We start from the raw sequence: 23,984 nt of genomic DNA, 5'->3' as shown, positions 1-23,984 counted from the left end.
CTGATCAAGAGCTCACTGCACAGAGCTTCCAGAGACTGAAAGATGTCAGAGGCTCTACACCAGGGCAAGATGAGGTCCTTATGTCCAGTGCAGGAAAAGATATCAGCCAGCAGCTTTTTGTCTCTTACTGCACAGCTCTAGGTCACATATCCAGAGTAGACTGAGCAGAGAACAGCTTTTAACATATATTTATATCTATATATTTTAAATTTCACTAAATGTTTCCTAATTACATGTAAAAAAAATTTTAACAATCATTTTTTAAAATTTTGAGTTCCAGATTCTCTCCCTTCCCACCCTTCCCCCCTCTTTATTTAGATTATACATGTGAAGTCATGCCAAACATTTTCATGTTAGTCATATTGCAAAATAAAACAATAAATATAAAGTTTTTAAAAAGCATGCTTCAATCTGCATTAGAGTTCATCAGTTCCTTGGCTGAAGATAGATAGTTTTTTTCACTGGGGTCCTTTGGAATTGTCTTGGATCATTGTCTTGATTGGAATAGCTAAGTTTTTCACATCTGATCATTACTACAGTATTGCTGTTACTATGTGTAGTGTTTTCCTGGTTCTGCTCATTTCACTTTGCATTGGTTCAGTCAGGGGTGGGGAACCTGCGCCTTCAAGGCCACACATGGTCTTCTAGGTCCTTGGGTGCAGCCTTTTGACTAAGTCCAGGTTTTACAGAACAAATCCTTTTATGAATGGGATTTGTTCTGAGAAGTTAGGATTCAGTCAGAGGGCTGCACCTGGGGAGCCAGAGGGCCACATGTTGCCTCAAGGCCTCAGGTTCCCCATCCCTGGGTAAGTTTTCCCAGATTTTTCAGAAACTATCCTGTCTGTTATTTCTTATAGCACAATCGTATGTATTCCATCCCGATTGTAGACCACAACTTGTTCATCCATTCCCCAGTTGATGAGCATTCCTTCAGTTTCCATTTCTTTGCCACCACAAAAAGAGCTGCTATAAATAATTTTGTACAGATAAGTCCTTCAGGGGACACCTTCTAAAACAAGCAGCCACTGTGTGGCCCTGCCCTGAAGAGTGGAGTGAGATCTCAGCTTCAGTCTAGAGCCTGAAGAGAAGTATCCAGGGCAGGAATCTCAGATCAGAGAGAGACATAGAGTTCTCTCCCTTTGAATCACTAAAACTTTCCAAGTAGCTGAGAGCAACTGAGTTCAGCAGCTGTCTTGTGAAATGTGTAAGGGGGCAAGTTCAGGGGCCTGTTGCTTAGACCCAAATCCAGGTCAGGGTCTTGCAGAGCTCAGACCAGTGAGCCATTGATCAAACCACTTTGGGAGCCCTGAAAGCTTACAAGTCCCCAGCCTGAGCTGTCTCTGAGGTCCTAGGATGACACAACACTCAGCATCCTTAAGAAAACAGTAGCAGGACCATTCCCTTCAGAATGGAGCAGAACCTAGCCCTGATATCAAGTCAGGAGGTAGGATGGAATAATGAGCAAACAAAAAATAATCTCACCATAAAAAGCTGTTATGTTGACAGGGATGGTCAAGATACAAACCCAGAAGAAGGGAATGACTTTAAAACATCTATAAGCAAAGCCTAAAAGAAAAATACGGCACAAATTTAATTAGAATTTACATTAGAGATGAAGAGTTAAAAAGAATTAAAATTTTTTTTATAAATAAAATGGGAATGCTAGGGGAGGAAAACGGAAAAGATTTGAGAGCTTTGGAAGAACAAATTGGAAAGGAAATGAATAGTTTGGTACAAGAGGGGGGAAAAAACCTTTCTCAACCAACAAACTCACTGAAAATTGGAATAGAAAAATAGAAACTAATGGATTCATAAAACAAGAAACAATAAAACAAAATCAAAGGACTAAAAAAAAAGGAGAAAATGCACAATTTCTCATAGCAAATGCAACTGACCTTGAAAATAAATGAAGGGGAGAAAATGTAAGGATCATCAAACTGATAGCCATGACCAAAATGATAATCTGATAGATATCATATTTCAAGAAAGCATAAAGGAAAACTGCTCAAACCTCTTAGAACTAGTGGACAAAGTGAAAGTAAAATCTACTAATTATCTCCTAAAAGGAACTCCCAAATGAAAATCCCCAGGAAAGAGCTTCCAAATCAAAGAACAAATACTAGAAGCAGCCGGAACAAAAGAATTCAAGTACCAAGGAGCCACAGTTAGGATTACACATCATTTAGCAACTATCACCATGAAAGAGCAGAGAACTTGAAATAGGGTATTCCAGAAAGCTAAGAATATAGAGCCAAGAATGACTTGCCCATTGAGACTGAGTATAATTGTTTGGGGGCAGGGTATGAACCTTTAATGAAATATTAAAATATTTTAAGCATTCTAAATGAAAGGACCAGAGCTGCATAGAAACTTTGAAGTTAAAACACAGGAGTCAAGAGAAACATAAAATGCTCTTGTTGTGGTAGCAAAAAGTTAGAAACTGAGTGACCAACTATTAGGTAATGGCTGAACAAGTTACAGTTTTATATGTATGTGATAGAGGACTACTGCACTGTCAGAAATAATGAAGGGGATGATTTCTGAGAATCCTGGGAAGACTTATATGAACTGATGTAGAATGAAGTGAGCAGAACCAGAAGAACAAAAACGATACTGTGAGACAATTTTTGAAAGATTTATGAACCGATCAGTGTAATGACTAGTTGTGATTACAGAAGGAAGACTCATATGAAACAAGCTACCCACCTTCCAATAGAGGGGTGAAAGGATCAGAGTGCAAAGTGAGATAAATTAGTTTTTGGGCATGGACAATGTAGAAATTGTTTTTTTAAAAAGTTTTGATTGCTGTTACCCCTGGAGAAAAATACACAATTGATTTAACATAGCCTTTGGTGGATTGATAGGTATAACACTGAAACAATATGATACTGAACTGTAGCTAAAACAGCCTCCTCAGTAGTAATCTATTCTTTTTGAGGTAGTATTTGGATCTGCTGCTGATTTATTTACAATATGTTACTTTATTTACATTCAGATTGTAAAGTTCCTTTCAAAGAATGGTAAGAAATCTTATTTTCCTAAGCCAAGTTGCTATTCAAATGTTATCACACCATATGAAATCTAATTTTTTCTTTCTTGATTACAAAAGAAAACTGAGGGACAAGGCAAAGGAAGGTTTCTTAAGATCATGGTTAAGCAAGATGTCTCAGATTTCTCAGGCTTTCTCTGCATCCAATCACCCCAAAGAATCTTCCAAAAATAATCCAATAGATTCCACATTAGTCATTCTGAGAGACTATTCATTGGGTTTTTCTATAGATATTCTAAAACCATCCACTAGTCGTAGTCCATATGCTAGTGGAATATTTAACCCCTTAACATTTTAAGAAAATAATGTTCACCCAAATCTGGGTTGTTTTATAAGTTCCATTGGGTTATATAGCATCCATTTTTAATTAGGTCTGCCTCTCTGCTAGTTTCAGATACCACATTGTATGTGGTAGGGAGGCTTAGAAACTGTCTTTGCTCTTGCTGAAGGCAGAGATCTGCCCATCCCTGTTTGCCCAACTAAATAGCAGGTTGATCTGGATGCCAGATGAACTCACATCCTGTAATATATTGCACAGAACTTGAAATAGCCTATGAAAATATCTGTTTACACTAAATCTGTTTATATCTGGTTTCTAGTAACCCTTTGAATTTTGTGAAAAGAACGAGTGACTGAATATCAGAACAGTTTCTTTAGTAGTCAAAGTAGGGTAGAGACATCTTCACAGAACATTTCTTATTAGAGTTAATAAGGACATAGAGACTTCTTTTTTGGTTACATTAAATATCAGCATGATACAGTGAGTTAGGATGGTCTGAGTTAAAACCTGAACTCAGAGACTCACTAGCTGTGTGGCCCTGAACAAGTCACTTAGTCTGTCTACCTTAGTTTCCTCCTTGGTAAAGTGGAAATAATAATAGCATTTACCTCCTAGGGTTGTTACTAGGATAAAATGAGATAATAATTTGTAAAGGACTCTATAAACCTTAAAGCACTATAAAAATACTAGTTATTATTATTAGGAAGACAATTTTAGCTGCATAATCCTACTGATGTAAGCTATCTTGGTGATGGCATGGGTTAGTATGAATGACAGTAAAGTCCTTAAAATAAGGTAGAATGCTAAAAAAGGATCAGGATCTTGAAGCAGATGCTGGTCACTCAGTTTCAGGTGTAGACAGATGGACTCTAGGTTTGGTGGTCATAGCTAGTAGAAGTTAGCTCTGAAAAGTGAATTTTAATTTCCTATTTTAATATCTACTTTTAATGTCTTACGCCCAAATCTTAGCCAAAGGAAATTAGCTTCTCCTGACTATTGTCTTCCTTGCAGAGCATTTGGTTTTAAAGTTTTAATTACTTAAAAGTAAGTTTACCTGAATTTGGTATCTTAATTTTTGGCATAGTACATCAGGAAGACCTGGCTTGAATTTTTCTCCATTTGTACAAAGTTGTCTTGTATACTTGAAGATTCATTAACATTTCAGTGAGATTATGTTAGGAACCTGTAAATTATGGAAGGCATAACTTCATTTACATGTAAAAACTTTGATATGTTGTAGTATATTTTTTTTGTATTTTATTTTTTCCCAATTGCATGTAAAGATAGTTTTCAATATTCATTTTTGTGAAATTTTGAGTTCTAGATTTTCCTCCTTCCCTCCCCTCTCTCCAAGACAGCAAGCAATTTGATATAGTTTATACATGTATAATCATGTTAAACATATTTCCACATTAGTCATGTTGTGAAAAAAGAATCAGAACAAAAAGGAAAAAACACGAGAAAGAAAAAAAAAAGAGTGAAAATAATATGCTTTGATCTACAGACTTCATAGCTCTTTCTCTAGATGTGGTTAGCATTTTCTATCACGAGTCTTTTGGAATTGTCTTAGATCCTTGTAATCCTGAGAAGAGCTAAGTCTGTCATAGTTAATTATCACACACAGTGTTGCTATTGCTGTGTATGGTGTTCTCCTGGTTCCACTCATTTCACTCAGCATCAGTTCATATAAGTCTTTCCAGGTTTTTCTGAAATCTGCCTGCTCATCATTTCTTATAGAACAATAGTATTGCATCAGATACATTTACAACAGCTTGTTCATCCATTCCACAGTTGATGGGCATCCCCTCAATTGCCAGTTCTTTGCCACCACAAAAACAGTTTGCAGTATTTATTTAAATGAGATGGTGGTGAATTAAGGGACTGGATTGGTCATTGGGGGGAAAATACCTAAATGCCAAATGCTGACATTTTTTTCTTTCTAAAAATTTTTATTTATTTTTAACACTCATTTTCTAAAAATAATTCGAGTTACAAATTCTCTCCCTCCCATCTACCCCCTGGCCTTGAGAAGGCAAGTAATAATATCAGTTATACATGTGAAGTCATGCCAAACATTTCCATATTAGTCATGATGGCCTTCCTTCCCAAAAAAATCCCAAGAAACATAAAGTGAAAAAAGTATACTATAGTCTTCACTCAGTTCATTAGATCTCTCTCTGCAGGTGGATAGCATTTTTCATCATGAGTCTTTTGAAATTGTCTTAGATCATTATCTTGATCAGAGTAGCTAAATTTTTCACATTTAATCATTTGTACAATGTTGCTATTTGTCTGTATAATTTGTTCCTGGTTCTGCTCACATTGTTTTGTCTTAGTTGGTTTCTCAGAAGCCATCCTGCTCACCATTTCTTATAGTATAGTAATATTCCATCACAATCATATACCACAACTTGTTCAACCATTCCCCAGTTGATGGGCATCTCCTCAATTTCCGATTGTTTGCAACCATATAAAGAGCTGCTATAAATATTTTCATACAAATAGGTCCTTTTCCCTTTCCTTTGATCTCTTTGGGATACACACCTTGGGTAAGAGGGTATACACAGTAGTTTTATAGCCCTTTGGGCATAGTTCCAAATTGTTCTCCAGAATGGTTTGGACCAGTTTATGACTCCACCAACAGTGAATCAGTGTCCCAGTTTTTCCATATTCCCACCAGCATTTATCATTTTATTTTTCTGTCGTGTTAGCCAATCTGACAAGTGTGAGATAATGCCTCAGAGTTGTTTTAGTTGCATTTCCTTAATAATTAGTGACATAGAGCATATTTTCATGTGACTGTTTATAGATTTGATTTCTTCAGAAAACTCCCTGTTCATATTTTTTGACCTTTTATCAATTGGGGAATGACTCTTATTTTTATAAATTTGGCTCAGTTCCTTATATATTTGAGAAATGAGGCCTTTATCGGAGAAGCTTACTGTAAAAAAAATGTTTCCCAGTTTCCTGTCTTCTTATTTTCGCTGCATTGGTTTTTGTGTGTCATTTTCTTTCAGTGTTTAGTGCATGTATAAAATTTTAATCAAAATTCTAGTTGCTAATTGATCAATTACGTTCCTCTCTTATAAGACTTTCTTTTATAGACAGAGTAAGCGTTTTTCTCTGTGGGGCCAATTTTAGTTGGACATTTTAAAACTAAGTGTCAAACTCTGAAGAAAATACATTGTTATGTAGTTATCTCCCTAGTATTCCTTCTAGGGAAGTTTTATTGTTTTTGTTTCATTTTAACATGTTCTGAAACAGTGACCATTGACACTTTCTGTGTATTCTTTTTTTACAGAAATGGCAGGACATTATTAAGGAAGTCAAGTTTCTACAGAGAATAAAGCATCCCAACAGCATAGAGTACAAAGGCTGCTATCTGCGTGAGCACACGGCATGGGTGAGTGTTCTCTCTGCCTCCTGTCCTGTTAGGTGGCTGGGTTTAGGTTAATTCGGAATGGAGAGTTTGTTCAGCAGAGCCACTTGACAATTCAGTCATTCTAAGAAAGGGAGATGCAGAACCTTTAGATGTCAGAGGAGTAGGGGATGAATTTCTGGGATGTTTCAAACTGAAACACAATTTCTATAGAGTTTTCAAAAATTCAAATTCAATTTATATACAAATTAGAAGTTTTTATCTTGCTTTCTTAGAAATGAGTTTTTCAAATGATTCTGTTCTATTCCACAAGAATTTATTAAGTGCCGGGTATGTGCCAGATACTGTGCTTGGTGCTAGGGAAACAAAGACAATGAGAAATGGTCTCTGCCCTCAGGGAGCTTATATACAGCATCACACATGTCCATATGTGCAGAGTAATTTTGGTGGGAGTGTAAGAGGATCAGGATAGGTGCCTGTGGAAGGTGGCAACTCCTGAGTTGTGCAGCTCTACAGGGGCCTGGCAGAAGGTGCAGAAAGAAACAGGAGATGGCGCATCCTCTATGAGGAGAGTGAGCCATTCAGTGTAGCTGGAGTGGAGAGTAGGTGAGCAGGAGGAATCAGGGATCTGCTGTGAAAGAGACTTTGGAACCAGAAAGTGGAAGACACTTAAGTCATAAGCAGAGAGGTTTGCATTGTTTTCTGTCAGACCCAGGTCAGTGCAGCTCATGCGTTCTTGTTTTATGCCATTTAAATCAGAAAGTGAATGTGAGTGAGTTGAAAGCACTTGTCATCTGGTCGACAGTCACCATTGAGTAGAACTTTTGGCTGAGTGTCGTTTCTTGCCTGTATCATTTTTCAGGACGAGTGTAGGCAGCTAGGTGGTATATGGGTGCTGATGTCAGGAAGACTTGAATTTGAATCCTGCCTTTAATACTTACTAACTTTGTGACCCTGGGCAAATCACTTAACAACTTCTCATCTGTAAAATGGGAATCATGACACATACCTTCCAGGATGGTTGGGAGGATTAAATGAGATAGCATTTATGAAGTGCTTTTCAAACTTTAAAACACTGTGTAAAAGCTGGCTATTATCATTATTATTATTACAGAAAAACTTGAGTGTAATGTCTAAAGCTTAGTATTGGTAAATTTTGCCCTCTTGTTACCATTGAAATGTTTGACCTTTGAACTGTAAGGGGTTTTTGCTTTCTGGATTGGCCACAGTCAGTCACTGTTGGAGGTTAACCAAACCAAGATTCTGAATTTGAAAAGTTCTGTGGCAGAAAAGAAGTGTGATGCAGTGTCTGGAAAGCCTTGCCTCAAATCCTATCCCCGTCACATCCTAGGTATATGGCACTAGGCAAATCACAGGACTACTCAGTATCCAACTCAAATAGAAACGATCCCAGTGAGCTGCAGATTGATTTATTAAACTACAAATTAACATTATCTGTGTTGTATTTCTTATTTAGTTTGCTAAACACTTTCCAGTTGTACTTTGATCTGGTTATTTGAGGGCCATGCTGAAGTGAGTTTTGAGTTGAACATATCTGCTCTATGCAGAGGGATTCATTACCTGAGAATTCCCTGTACAACAGAAATCACATGCCTCAACCCTGTCATCTATCCCTTGAATCTATAAGCCATTTGAATAGAGGGTGTCATTGAATAATGTCCAAGTTATAACCCATACAACATTGCTGGCCTCATCGTAGAGTGTCCTGGAAAAACAGGATGGTAGCAAAAGGCCACTGAAAATAGACAAACTTAAAGCAGAAGGGATAGTTTATTCCAGAGGAACGGTGTTATAAATAGACAGCTGTATGATGTTATAATTAGTTTGATTAGGAGCTATTGGACTTCATTGAAGAGTACTGGTCCAAACTATGGCACTCTCTGCGCTTTTGTAAAAGCCATGCCCATGGGATCAGGAGGCTGTACTTGGTGCATCTAAGAGTTTCTCCTACATGTAAAAACATTCAGCAAACCTTGGACAAACTTAAAGAGACGTATACTCCCCACCCCTGCCATCCCACCATTGTAAATATCTCATTTTTTATGTAAATTTTGACTGGCCTTGAAGCCTTCACTCACAACTTAAACCATTCAGCTGCTTTGAGTATTACCTTTTTTATTTTCAGCATAAACCTGTTTTACTTTTTATGTAGTTTAAGAGGTCTTACAATGTTTTTATGATTATTTTCATGCAGCTTGTAATGGAATATTGTTTAGGATCAGCCTCAGACTTACTAGAAGGTAAGTTTCTTTTTATTCTTAAAGTGATGAAATTGGAAAGTTCCATTGGTAGATTTCCCAAAAGTGAATTTTTAATTTAGTGAAATAAAAACTACAGAAATAACGGAAAATAGAGGAAACTTTAGCTTTTCTTTTTCTAGATTTACAGAATGGTATATTTTAGTGCCATAAAATTGTACTATTTAGAGCCATTACTTTCCTACCTGCCGTTGGGCTAGCTTCTCTTACACTTGGAAGACCCTCTTTCAGCACATTGTACCAGTAGCAGAACTAGGTCTTTCCTTTGAGGTCAGAGCTTGAGGGGATATTTGCTGGTACTTATATTTCTTAAGAACCCTAGCACTTTCTGGCAAGTAAAAAATTCGAGTAAGAGCTACAGTTTTACAAACTGAACTTGGTAATTCTCTACTTATATGCTTGTGTGGTTACGCTTTGTCATGTTGGAAATGCTTGGTTTTCTCACCTCCCTCCCTTGCCCCACCATTTTCAGACTTCATTTTTTTTTTAAATTTTTTTTTGGTGGGGGTACTATCAAAGAATGTGAATTATTCATTTTCAACAAATTCTTTTAAGTTCACAAAAAGCCATTACAAGAAGTGGAAATAGCAGCGATCACACATGGTGCTCTCCAGGGATTGGCCTACTTACATTCTCACAATATGATCCATAGGTAAGTGTTTTGAGAACCAACTACATATCTCTCCCTCTCTCCTGTTCCCTTCCTTTTCCCTCCCTCTCTGTCTGTCATGCACATGCATGCACACACACACATACACACACACACACACACGATTAGTTTGCTCAATTTACCATAGCTTAGTCACCCTTGTAGTGAATTTATTGTTGGTTACAGCAAATTGAGTGTTTTACAGAGTTAAAAATTTTAAGTTTAATTGCAGTTTTTTATAGAAATACTGTGTTTTAGAATGATGAACTTAAACTGGTATAGTAAAACACGAACACAACAGTTACCTCATTTCCATCTTGTGTTTTTGTTTGCAACTGTTGGGATTTCTTGAGTGTGTGAGACTTAGGAACTTAATATGGTAGAAATTTGCTCATCATTATTCCTTGCTATAAACAATTTAACTACCTTTGAATGTGTGGTAATTGGATCTTTGAAAATTAAATTAAAAAAAATTAATTAGAACCTTATTCAGAAACCATTTATGGAGATTTCCCCCACTATTTAGATTACTTTGGGAGGCAGAAATGATTTCCCTGTAAAGCTTTGGAAGGAAGCTAACTCTTTTTCAAGATTTTTGAGAGCATCCTTGGGATCTATTAAGTAATGGTGTTTGTGTGCATGGGACCTCATAATTGTTTGATTTTTAGAATAGAGTACATTATACAGTCCAGTGTGTGTACCATCTAATTAGAATACACTACCCATGGAGGGACAGTTTATTTGCAATAGGATTCTGCCTTCCTAAAGAAGGAGATTGGAATGTAACTTGGTAGTCAGAGCAGTGTTAAATCAGTAGGTTTTAATTTCTGTCTGGAATTTAGGAAGTAATATGATGATGGCTTGTAGGGACAAAAAATGTTTTACCTTTTCTCCATAGAGGTTTTTTGCAGTTGTGGGCATGCATTTTTTAAACTCCTACTTCAGTTTATTCTTATTCTTATGCCATTATTTGTACAAATAAACTGAAACTCAAAATATAAATCTTTATCTTACAATTAAGTAATTATCTGTAGCTCTTTTCCCCCCTTGCTTTTTTTTTTCTTCTAATTCTGATTCTGAAGCCTTTTTGTTTGTTTGTTTGTTTTAATCTGTACCCTGAATGTTTCATGGAACGTAATTATTTTGATTTCTTTCTCCCTTCTTTGGAGAATTCTTATTTGATCCTTATCACAGTCTAAGAAAAGCAAGATATATAATTATCTTATGTTCCTTAATCAGAGATATCAAAGCAGGAAATATCCTCCTGACAGAGCCAGGCCAGGTGAAACTTGCTGACTTTGGATCTGCTTCCATAGCATCTCCTGCCAATTCCTTTGTGGGGACACCATATTGGTAAGAATATTTTTCTATTAATGATGGTTTTAACCTGCTAGTCAGTGTGTCTGGTTAGTATGACAAGTTGAACTTGATTCAGTTTGGAATTATTTTCATTTGGAAGGGAGTATGTAATGAGAGATGCCTGAGAACACCTAAGGGAAATGGATAATATTTTTTATCTTTCCTCAAAGTATACCATATTGAAAATCCTTACATTTTTAAGGGCTGGCCCCAGAACACCTGAATGCTGTCCACTCTCAGGTATCCAGGGTTAGAGCAATGCTCTTCTCAGCCCTCAGATGGTCTGCTTCTTTCTTCATTGTTTTACTTGACACTTTCAGGTAAACTTTGGGGATAGGAAGGAAAATTAAGTGTGAAGCAGGTCAGTAAATTGCTTTGACTCAAAGTTTGTTCAGGGAGGAGATGGAAACACTAGCTGAACAGGGCGGGTTATTTTTAGATCCCGTGTTCTTACGCTATAATCTGTCTTCATGTTTATTGACTGTATTAGAGTTGTATTTTGTGAGTATTGTGGAGTGTTTTTTAAAATTATGCAAAATAACATATGGTCATCACTCCATCATGCTGTAGTAATGATATTTATGTATTAAATCCTATGTGAAGCATTTAATAATAATAACTGATGTTTATATAGCACTTTAAAGTTTCCATAGCACTCTACTTTCTTAATTTCATTTGACCCTCATTCCCAAACCCGAGAGGTAAGTGTTGCAAGTATAATTCTTGTCATTCTATAGGTAAACTAAGATAAAAGAGAGGTTAAGTGATTTAATCTTGGTCAGATGCCTTCTGTGTATCAGAGGCAAGATTTGAACCCAAGTCTCTCCTGAGATCTGTTTTAACTACACCACATTGCCTTCTCATTTGAATGGGCACTATGAGTTCTCTACACTGGGCTCAGGGCTATGGGGTTAGAGTATCTAGATTTCAAGCAGGTACCAGGCAGTCTCTGCCATAGAGTCCAGTTCAGGAAACCAAATAAATACATGGGAATGTACTTCTTCATGTAATACTGGAGCTAAAATATTATCAGTTATACCCATGGATAGTGACATTATTTTGAGTGACTAGGAATTAAAGTCTTATAGAATTTTTTTTTCTACGTGCGTGCTACTTGTGGCCTAATAAAAGCTTTGTACACAGTCGTAGGGCAGTTGGTATCCTTTTAATTTTGAAGAAAAAGTCAGATTTTTTCATCGTTACTTTTCTATTATTGGTATTATATGATTTTGGTTTTTTACCTTTTTTGAAGCATAAGATCGTCTGAGGAAGTTATTCACATTTTTATTTGCTTTTCTTTTTCAAGCTTCTCCAAACAAAAGATAAATATCACTAGTCAGAACCTAGGGAAAAATTGAGGGATCAGCATAGATTGCCCTATATTTACTATCTGGTTCAGATATGTTATTTTCTGGGGTGTGCAAGTTAGAATCTTCAAATTTTAATACCTGAGATCCAGAAAAAAGAATGAGAATGATTATTAGACTGGTTTTAACATTAATAGTGTCCCCAAATGAAGTTCTGAGATGATTATATTTATCTTATTTCCCCTATACATTCTTTGCCCATCATAATATTTCTGCTGTTAAGTAGTTGGGCCTAAAGTTTAAGACAGTATTCATTCTAACATGTAGGTTATATAGTTCACATAGAATATTTTAACAAATTTATAGAGTTTTAAGCAATAAAAATTAATGTTTTGTATTTTAGGATGGCCCCAGAAGTAATTTTAGCCATGGATGAAGGGCAATATGATGGCAAAGTAGATGTGTGGTCTCTTGGAATAACATGTATTGAGTTAGGTAAGCAACATTTTTATTTTGATATATGATAGGTTGACTTAACAGATGTTTTAACCTCAATTCTATCTCCTGTATATAGCTTTCTGTATTTTATGCAATTTCTTTAGGGGAGCAATTGATGAAGTTTCTGTCAGAAGTCCCATTTTGGTTCTCTGTTTCATACTTTGGCATGTCAATTAATGTAATGGACCTAAAATAACTTTCTAAACTAATGATATCTGTGTTTAGGAGCAATCAACAAATATTTATTCAGCATTTAATGTGTAGGTAGAACTGTGCTAGAATTGTCTCACATGTAAGTTGATATGTATGGTAAACCCTCTGATGGGATGCCATGATAGTTGGCACCTAGTTGCCTGGGGTGAACCAGGTAATTAAGGTGTCCATTTGCTCACTGCCTTTTACACCAGTCTTGGTACTTGTCAAGGTTGTCCTAGCTTAGCTCCTCACAGATATGCCACAGACAGCAAGCCTTTCTTTTAAGAGTAAGATTAGTAAGGCTCTTCTAATTCCCCCAGTGTCACCAACTCTACCTCCCAGCCTTTCCAATGTTGAGTTTTTCATTTCACGAAGTTTCTCCATAAGAATTTATTTAAAATGAAAAGAATATTTACAAGTACTTGGGAAAAGTATGCTGGAAGTGTTTTAGAGAGACACCAAGGACATGAACAGGTCACAATGCCTTAATTTGAAAAAATCATTACTGTTGGCTTTGTTCAGATGGGATCTTGGTCCTGATCAGGCCTAGTTTCAGCGAGAAGCTATACATCTGTATCTAGTGTACTGTCTCATGGGGATAGATGTGATTAGAACTTTATTACTGTATAGTTAAAAGTAATTTTGCATTGATTTTTCTAAAGTCATCTACCAACAAGACTACTCTTTTGCATTTCTAGCATTGGTACTGAGATTAGTGATTGATAATGGAAAGAGTCATTCCCATTCATTTTTATTTCAGAGAGACAAAAGCAAATTCTTAGTAATCTTGACAACATCTCCCTGAAATGGGTCATAAATAAACAAGGAAACTGAGGGATAGGTGAAATAGAGATCTCACAAATGGATTGGTTTTAGCATTAGAAGATTGATGTCTTGGCACCCAGTGTCTCAGTCCTTAAAGTGGGCTTCCATTCATAGTCAGAGTTTTTATCTTTTGTTTTTCTCAGAGGGGACTCCTGGACTGCCCCACTCTCCAATATCCATCATCAGCTTCTGTGCATTCCCCAGAATTACAAATGTTGCAGTTTGTCCAGCAAGAAACATTAACAATTTGATGAAGTTTTTGCAGTGCCATTCACCATTATCTTTAAGGAAAAAGGCTCAGAATTAATTGAACAAAACTCTGATTGGATAGTTATCTACTTACCAGTCTGTTCATTTATGTGAACTCAATTAGTTTTTGTATGAAATTGTTCTTTAATATTCTAGGCCATGGATTAAATAGATTATACTTATAATAATGTGGTTTATATTAGCAGTAAAACAGCTTTAGGAAGTGTGTGGCTGTTGTAGTACTCTCAAAGAGAATTTGGATTGGCTTACCCGGTACCCTAGGAAAGCATTTAGCTGATGGTGCCCAAGTACCCTCACCTTATCCTCCTACTCCAACATATATGCTTCATTTTTATTCCATGCTGAATTTTTCTTTATGAAGTGTGAGATCAAGGGATCTGTTTTTTAACCTGGCTGTAACTCATTGGAAAAGGCCTGGTGGAGTGCTGGTTAATTGTCAGTTGAAGTTGGACATGATCTTGTGGAATATATCTGATTCCCATTTCTAGGTTAAAATAGTCATTTATCATGAAAGTGAACTCTTTTTCCTTGGTACAGTAGCCTAAAGGGATGTATCTAAATCTTCTGGGGCCTTTCCTGGGTTTTGGTAACTGAATAAATACAGTCTTGGCTATTGTGGCATCATAAGAGATCAAAGCCAATTGGTATTTCCTTATATTTGCCCCAGGAAAATTGAGATTGGATGTTATCCCTAATAAGCTGGTTTAGGAGTCCTCCCTGTTGCCCTGAATTAGCTTCAGAATGTGATGAATGAAGACCTTTTTTTTTAAGATCTTTTGGTCTTTCCAAATAGAGTTATAGCTGAGAGAGAAATAGAATTTTAGTATTTGACAGTGAGGTTCTGGACTCACCTGGGTATTGGAGCACAGAAGTGCCACATCATGTTCTGCTTTTCTTCCCTCTCTTGTGCTGACCCCAAGGGCTTCCTTCCTTATCTCACCCTAGTTTTCCTTTGGATGAGACTGTTTCATGGGAAAGAGAAATATTTATAAATATGTTTTATCCTGGGATAGGAGTGTTCCAGGTCTTCCACAACTCCCAGGACAAGGAGCAAATATTTCTAAATATGCTCTTTTAGTTACTATTGCTACTATTAATTTGTCATTCTCAATCAACATTTAGCATCTACTTTGCAGCTACTGCACCATGAGCCACTCTGAGGATTACAGAGGTAGAAAAGTTGTTTATTATGTTCTAAACTCATTCACCAAACAAATAGGTGCTTTTTAAAACAATCTGCATTAGCAACAAGAATACAGGAAGTAATTTTTTTACCAGTTGAAACACAGTCCTAGAAAAACACGTTTTCATCGTGCTGCAAAATACCACAGCCACAAAAAACCTAAAACTTAAACCTATTCACATTTTTAACTGCTATTCTTTTTCAATATGAATAGCTTCCAAGATTGTCAAATTTTTTTTCAGTAAATGTCAGTCTTCTGTATCGTACCCTATAAATTTTCTCCAAAAGCCTTTAGCTCTAATATTCCAATTTGATTTTACTTTCCATGTAGGAAATCATGTTGGTTTTATTAAGAATATTGCAGACTGAGGAAAAGACTAATTGAGAACCATAAAGTCAAAGTCATAAGGAATTAGTTCCTCATGTCCATCCTCAGGTGGCATATGGCTCTAGTAGCTCATATCATAAACACTTTATGTAGTTACTATAAATTTTAAAGCTATGGAATCTCAACTAAGTTCACCAATAGAATTATCACTTAAGATTGGAACTTAGTGTGAGTCGTGGTTAGGAGGTTTTTGTAATGAATGCATGTCATACTGCTGGTTCTGAGTCGCTGTGCTGTATTCATTTTCTCATGAAAATTTTCTTTTCTGTTCAGCGGAAAGGAAGCCTCCTTTATTTAATATGAACGCAATGAGTGCCTTATATCATATAGCTCAGAATGAATCTCCTACATTACAATCTAATGAATGGTGAGTATTTCTGATAAATGTGTGGTTAGAACAGTTTAGTTCAACAAACATTCATTGATGACCTCCTCTGTGGCCAGCACTGTGTTGGGCACATGAATGAAGTATGTTGGATAACATAAAGATCTTTTACATCAGGTATACTGTGTCCTTTATTGAGTTACACTTGCTCTTTTAGAAAGTGGTATTGCATAGCATATCTACAAAACAGAAGGTTTAGAAATAGAATATACTAAAATCAAAAGTTGAATGTCCCTTTCATAAATGACAATATATTTAGTATTATTTTGAAATTCGACTGTTTTAAGAATCATTAATATTAAAATGAATAGAAACTACATTTTAAAGCTATGTCTGAGAAAACCTGAAAGCCTAAGATTTAATCAGCTTGTATAAGCAGTTGGAGAAATGCCTATTAAATATACATGAAGGATTGCAGTGTTTTGGTTGTTGAAAAGATGGGCCCCTTGAATTGACATGTATAGTTACCTGTTCAAATGAAAAACTAGAGAACAGATCACTCTAATTGAAATCCTGATATTCGTGGATATTCATATCGCTCTGATCTTCATTCCCCTAGATTCTTGGATTTTATATAATTATGTTCACTTGTAGAGAAGAACAGTTTGACCGTTTTAGTAAGCAAACACTTCATTAGTATTGGAAATTTTTGACAGAAAAAGAACGCCTCAAATGTACTTGTATGTGTTAGAGAGAATGGTCATCTAGCCCAGTCCCCATTTTACTGATTATAAAACTGAGTTCCAGGGAAGTGACCAGGTCATCAATCAAAGTCCAGCATATCTTGTATGTGTATATTTGTATAAACTAATGTATACTTGAAAAGAATCTATGATTCCATCCATCTGAGTCATCCTCTTCCCACTAAAGCAGGTCACAAATCCTTCATTCTGTGTCAGATAGTTTTCACGAAATGCTATGGGGAAAGTAATTCATTAACTCGTGGCCAGCCTTCTGATAGATACTAGACTCTCTGAGCTCAGGACTGCTCCTAACGAGACAGATGCATCTGTAGGTAATCTCCTTGAGGCTTCTTTGGCCTAGCAGCACCTGCCTTAACTTGTACTCCACTGGTGGTGGCTTTCAGGAGCCCATGATTCCTCCGATGCTGTGGTGAGGCATCAAAAGAGAACTAGAGTGGAGGATTTTTTTAAGATAGAGACCTTAAAAAAGCATCCTGTGTAACTAAAGGTATCTTTTGTTAAAGGTCGTACAATTAAGATATATTCACAGGTTTCACTACCAAAGAGATTTTCAGATAGCTTATAGAATCTCTTTGGGCTTCTTTATGTAGAGATGTGAAAGAAAAGCAGAATTTGACAATTCAGTTAAATCATTAAATACATATTGAATGCCTGTTCCTCACACTCTGCTATATGACCATGAGTATGATCCCTTTTGATAAGGAACTTAATTTCTAGTTTAGGGGTCACTGCAAATCTACATAAAATAATTAGTAAGCCACGCACTCTGTTGAATGGGACAATTGTGAAGTATAAACTGCCATACCAGAAGACAGTACCTGATAAGATGCGTGTTGGGGAGTATGCATAGTGTTACTGTTGGCCAACAAATCTCTTGAAAATTTATATTAATGACTTTTTTCTAAGTTTAATGCAAGTTTTGTAATATTTACCAGTATCACAATGTTTAGGAACTTCAGAAGAATACTCTTCCTAAGATATATGACATGTTGCTTAGACTAATGAGGCTTTTAGAAACTATGAGAGGGACAAAAAGGTGGGAGGAGAAAGAATCAGAAAAAAATATACTTGATGATTATAGACAGTTGCCAGGTCATGCAAATGTATTCTAAGGATCGTGCAATTTCATTAAAATGGGGGCCAGCAAATGACAATGTTCCCAAGTCATTGTTTACCCATCCCATGTGCTCCCTAGAAAACTAGAGAAGATTCCAAGTAGGTAGGTTTGCATTCTTAATTCTGATTGTGAACAATTGACTACATCTTCTCAAAGGAGGGTCTTCCCTGTTTTGATGCCTGCATATGTAGCCCTTTCTTCTCCTACATGTTAGTATCTTGGTTAATGGAAATTATGTTAAAGTTAGCATCATGGTCAAAAATTGTATTGTTGTTGTTTGTTTGTTTTTTTTTTCCCTTGAAACAGGTCTGATTATTTTCGCAACTTCGTAGATTCTTGTCTCCAGAAAATTCCTCAAGATCGGCCTACATCAGATGAACTTCTCAAGGTTAGTTTTCTCATCTTCTCAAATGGTAATAATTCTTACCAGTTAAGAAAAATACAAGATGAAGATTGTACGTGAAACCACCTCTTGTCTTTAAAAAAGCATCTAATAAATTCAACCCATTGCTTTCAAAACTGCCCTGCTTGTCCAGGCTTCCTTCTGTACCTTTTTTTTTTTTTAAATTTGTGTGTTACTGTTGCCATCCTCTCTTCACTTGCAGTTAAAAAGCAAAACTAAAACTCTTGTAACAAGTAAGCAGAGGCAACCCAAACCAGTCCCTGCCTTAGACGGATCAATCTCTGGCCATTTCCACCCTGACACAGAGCCAGCCTGTGCTGCTTTCTCATTGGCCCTTTGGTCATTGTTTTGGCCAGAGCTTTCAGAGCTGATTTTCTTTCCCATGTTGTTTCACTGTACAAGTTGTTCTCCTGGTTCTACCCACTTCACTCTGCATCAGTTTCTACGTGCCAAGATTCTCTTTCGTCCTTTCTTACAGAGCAGCAATAATCTATCTCACTCATACACCGTGGGTCATTCAGCAGTCCCCATTTAGTGGGTATCCTCTTATTTTCTAGTTCTTTGTTTTCTCTTTATCCCCCTTTAATCCCATCTGTTCTTCTCCTTAAGCAACACGAGGTACTCTTATAGAGCTGATTAGTTGATTTTACATTATTACTTAATTTCTAAACTGAATATAGAGGCACCTAGGTGGCTCAGTGGATAGAGTATTGGGCTTGAAGTCAGGAAGACCCGAGTTCAGATCCAGCCTCAGACACTCACTAGCTGTGTGATCCTGGGCAAGTCACTTAACCTTTGTTTGCCTTACTCCACTGGAAAAGGAAAAGGCAAACCACTCCAGTATCTTTGCCAAGAAAACTCCATAGACAGTATTGTCACACTATGGTCCATGGGGTCACGAAGAGTCAGACTTAACCGAATGACTGAACAACGAAAAGACAGAATATGTTCTTGAATAATTCAATAAACCAAAGCAGCAGCCTGATTTTTATTTCTTTACAATGATGCCTTTGTGTTGATGTGATACCAATCCTAACAAAAGAACACCAGAAGAAAGAATGGCTTCTTTTACTCTGATTTTTATTTTTTCTACCTACCTTCTATAGTGGTCTCCTTCAGCTAAATATGAAAGAGTGGGGAAAGTAATAACTAGAGAGAATGGTCCATCCTTCTCTTGATATTGTATATTACAAACATAGTGCAAAGTGATTTTGTTAATATTTTCCCCCTTTCTCCTTCTGTGCTACTTGTATATCTACCTTCCGTTAACTGTAAGTGGTGGTGGCTTAAAACATGTTGAGTCAATAGTATTGGAAAGGATTTGATGGTCATCTTTTTTATCTGTGATACTTAAAGGGATATTGGGATATTTTTTCATCTTTTCTAGAATTTTAATTACTGTAAGATTTAAGTATCAGTTTTTAGAGTACTGTGTGAAATTTCTAAAGTGGATCCCATTTGTTTTTAGTGGTCTATCAATTTGAATAAAACTAGTAGCTGTATTGCCTTGGACACCTTTTTTTGCTTTTTTAACCTCTCTAGAGTTTCCTCATCTGTAAAATAATGGGAATGGACTAAGTGAACTCTAAGAGCCCTTCTAGTCCCAAATCTCAAACCTGAAAAATAGCTTTGAGAGTCTGGAAATTGAACTAATTATAGCAGTATTGCATTGAAGGGCATGGGAGAAGAACTCATTGGAAGTAACTCTGGCAACCGCAAGAGGGCTTATAATCAGAAGAGGGAGGGCCCTTTGCCTCTGCCTCCCCCGATGGAGCTTGATCTCTCCCCATCAGCTGTGGGACCTGGGTCAAGTCACTTCACTTCTGAGCATCAGTTCTTTTTTCTCTGACTGTTAACATGAAGCCAGTATTTTCAATATAGGGCCATTGTGAGGATTGAATGAGAATATATCAGTGGCACTTCGATGCTTTTAAAATGCTATATACATGGCAGTGTTTTATTATTCACATGTAATAGAGGGAGGAGGAGCATTCTGGAAACATAATATCCAAACCACTTTCAGAAGTAACTTTAAAACTAATAGAGCTGTTAAAATGCTCTGTGTCTATGTGAGTAGAAATCAAGGGACCAAAAAACTCAGGCCTCCAAGTTCATGATATTTGTAAAATGCATGTGCTACCTTTCAGTAGTCAACTGGACTGTACTACTAGTTCAGAGATGTGAGCACCTGGAAATTTGGAATTATGCAAATAAAGTGACTAAAATGTCCATACCCTTCAACCCAGCTATTCCAAAACTAGGTTTATACCCTAATGAGACTACTGATAAGAAGATATTCTCTATATACAACAAAATATTTGTAGTAGGATTTTTTGTGATAGCAAAGAATTGGAAACAGTAGATATCCATTGATTAGGGAATGGCTTGACATGTTGTGGTACGTGAATGTGTAGAATATGACTATGCTCTAAGAATGGATGGGATAAATACAGAAAAGCTTTGAAAGAGCTACATAACCTGATGCAGAATGAAGGAAGCAGAGCCAGGAAGGCATTAGACACAGTGATGACAACCGTATCAACAGAAAGAGCAACCATAAAAAATTAAAGTAAACGTTGCAAAATTATAAAAAAACAAGCATACGTTGAAAGAAGAAATATGAGAAGACACTCCCACCTCACCCATTTCCAGAAGTGGGAGGTCCACAAGCATTACATATTGTACATATTTTTAAATTTTACAGTGTATTGGTAAATTGGGCTGGTTTTTTTCCACTTTTTTTATCTTAAAAAAAATACATGTTCTATGGGATGGTTCTCTTAAAACGAAAAGAGAAAAGGATACTGAAGGAAACTGATGATGTAAAAAATGAAGGACATGAATAAAAACTTCTTTTAAAAAATAAACACAGATAAGAAAACAAAGATTTCAGAAGGAACACTAACAGGGAAGTTTGTTTATTACAAAGTTTAAAAAAAAAAGTGAATGTACCTTCTCGTGTTATATGGTTCTTTTTATCAGGAATCTTTATTGAGATTATTAGGAACTTTGGGATATTAAGAATCTTTGTCATGAGATTCCATCACAATTGTTTATATTAAAAAAAAATTTTTTTCATCTTGTTTCCCTATGTCTTTAACCCAGCACATGTTTGTTCTTCGTGAGCGCCCTGAAACAGTGTTAATAGACCTCATTCAGAGAACCAAGGATGCAGTAAGAGAGCTGGACAACCTGCAGTATCGGAAAATGAAGAAACTCCTCTTCCAGGAGGCACATAACGGGCCTGCTGTAGAAGCACAGGAGGAAGAAGAGGTATGAGGAAAGAAGGAGAATAAATGCCCCAATTTGGTTCTTCCCAGAATTTTTCTCCTTAAGAATGCAAAACTTTAAAGCATTACAGCCTGCTTTCAAAACCTCTTGTCGCTGGGACTGCTGAGGAAGAGGCCTCCTGACCTAGTGGTAGGCAGTCCCCTATTAGACTGTGAACAGTTCCCAGGTTTGTTTGCTCTAATAGCATGGAGCACACAGGACCCCCTCAGGCCTGTAGTTGAAGATTGCTAGGCCTTCTTTTAGCTAATATTTGGTAATTTATGCCAGACCCTATGCCACCTTCTGAGGATACAGAGACAAAAAACAGGGCCTGTTCTCAAGGAACTCACAATCTCATGGATTAAAGAATGCATATGATTAACTATCTGACATCACGTTTCTTTTGAATTTGCATCTTTATTTCTCCATCTTATTCCTTATTAAGATCTCAAAGCTGTTAAGTCCTTTTTGTGGGGAAAGTGGTCCTAAAAAGTGATGGGCTCTTTAATTAGCTACAGTATTGTTTTTCTGACTTGCTTATTCTGGGAGATAATATAATATTCTGGGGAATTGAGGAGTGAAGTTGGAAGGTGTAATATATTTTTAAATAACTGCCAGTAACTTTGAATTTCTATAGAATACCTGTAGAATCAGAAAATGGTACCAATAGGGAAGAATAGGTAATCTGAGGATTTGGGGTGAAGGACTAGCATTGGAAAGTTTAAATATTAAAAGTATTTATGAGAGGGGAAAGTCTAGGGGCTATCAGCTAGGAAACATGGAATAAAGAGCAAAGATTGTAAAGGTATTGTTAAACATGAATAGAGAAGAAATGCACATACCAAAAAAAAAAGGAAGCCACAGACTTTTAAATGTAAATTATTACTGTTGCAGTGATGATGATGATGATGATGATGATGATGATGATGATGATGATGATGATGATGATCATGTTGTTGATGATGTCTGAGGACCAGCCTCATGCAAGACCTTGAAAATAATCCAACCTTTTCATACAAATGGATATTTTTCTTAATAATAGAGAGCTGATATTTGGGAAGTTTTCAAATCTTAGTATTTCTTTTTCTTTTTTTTTTTGTTTGTTTGTTTTTGTTTTCCTAGGCAATGGGGTTAAGTGACTTGCCCAGGGTCACACAGCTAGAAAGTGTCAAGTGTCTGAGGCCAGATTTGAACTCAGGTCCTCCACACTTCAGGGCTGGTACTCTATCCACTGTGCAACCTAGCTGCCCCAATGTCTTAGTATTTCTTAACAAAGCAAACTTCTTTTGATAGGTCTTTCCAAAGAACATGGTAATTAGGCAACTTGGGATCAATAGTTCATTAGTAACGTAAAGATTTTAACTGAATATTCTCTCATAGGAGCAAGATCATGGTGTTGGCCGAACAGGAACAGTGAATAGTGTTGGAAGTAATCAGTCCATTCCCAGTATGTCTATCAGTGCCAGTAGCCAAAGCAGTAGTGTTAATAGTCTTCCAGATGCCTCAGATGACAAAAGTGAACTAGATATGATGGAGGGGGACCATACGGTGATGTCCAATAGCTCTGTCATCCATTTAAAACCTGTGAGTATATGTGTTTCAAAAAGACTATAATAAAAAGTGGTTGTGGTAGGGGCTTAGTTTATGTAAATCATGTACAAGTGGCGAGATTTCCAATACTTTTTAGGCAGTGATTGGCAGCCCTTCATTTAACTTGCTTCAGATGTGGAAATGGATGAAATTAACTTCCTACTTGGTAAACTGAATTTGAAAAAAGGGTTGCTTTACACAGAGATGAGAATTTGTGGCACTAATTAAATCTGTTGGAAGTTAAGTTTCACTTTGCATTGGTTAAATTCTATTTTATCTTATTTTTTTAAAGTAAATCCACTTAAATGATAAATAGAAATCAGAAATATTAGAACACAAAGAGGGAATTAGCTCTGCTACTGAAAGTGAGAGTGAGATAGCTAAAACAAGAGGGAAATTCCCCAGAGTCTCTGGGGAAGCCAGCTAGATATCAAGGACATGTCTGCTTGCAAAGTCTTTTCTATCTCTACGTTCCCTAAAGAGAACTTAGAAGGTGGTTAAATTTTAAAAACACTTTTGGGCACTACTTCTGTGTAATGTTACTTATAGTGATGTGTTTCAGCAAAGGCTCTTAGTTTCCAGGGCAAAATTAAGCTTTATCATACCTCTCTTTTCACCTCTTTTGACGCTGGTGGACTACAGCAATGAAAGATTTTATTCCCTCCCTACTAAAATGTTTCTGGTTAAGAATCCCAACTCATTCTTTTGAAAGAGTCAACACTTGGTGAACATTTCATTGTTTGAAACTGTTCTGTAAATTTTTCTTGGAGAGAGGGAAGTTGTGTAACAGCCATGTTGCTACTGAGACAACAGAGTCCTGGCATATGTGGCAAATCAGTCGTGTTTCTGTTGGT

General features: G+C 36.5%; 1 protein-coding gene across 1 annotated transcript in view; it reads left to right on the top strand.

Moving 5' to 3' along the window:
- TAOK1 (TAO kinase 1) overlaps positions 1-23,984 on the top strand; it is a 149,178-nt gene that overhangs the window by 95,438 nt on the left and 29,756 nt on the right. Inside the window, 9 exon segments of the mRNA XM_027862402.1 lie at positions 6,631-6,732; positions 8,924-8,969; positions 9,543-9,639; positions 10,876-10,989; positions 12,706-12,797; positions 15,935-16,028; positions 18,174-18,255; positions 21,376-21,543; positions 22,921-23,124. Of these exon segments, the coding sequence (XP_027718203.1) occupies positions 6,631-6,732; positions 8,924-8,969; positions 9,543-9,639; positions 10,876-10,989; positions 12,706-12,797; positions 15,935-16,028; positions 18,174-18,255; positions 21,376-21,543; positions 22,921-23,124 (999 nt within the window).

The sequence above is a fragment of the Vombatus ursinus genome, unplaced genomic scaffold (assembly GCF_900497805.2).
Source record: "Vombatus ursinus unplaced genomic scaffold, bare-nosed wombat genome assembly UNPS02014768.1, whole genome shotgun sequence".
In the NCBI taxonomy this organism is placed as follows: domain Eukaryota; kingdom Metazoa; phylum Chordata; class Mammalia; order Diprotodontia; family Vombatidae; genus Vombatus; species Vombatus ursinus.
The sequence above is the reverse complement of the archived record's forward strand: the minus strand, read 5'-3'. Positions and strand labels throughout refer to the sequence as shown.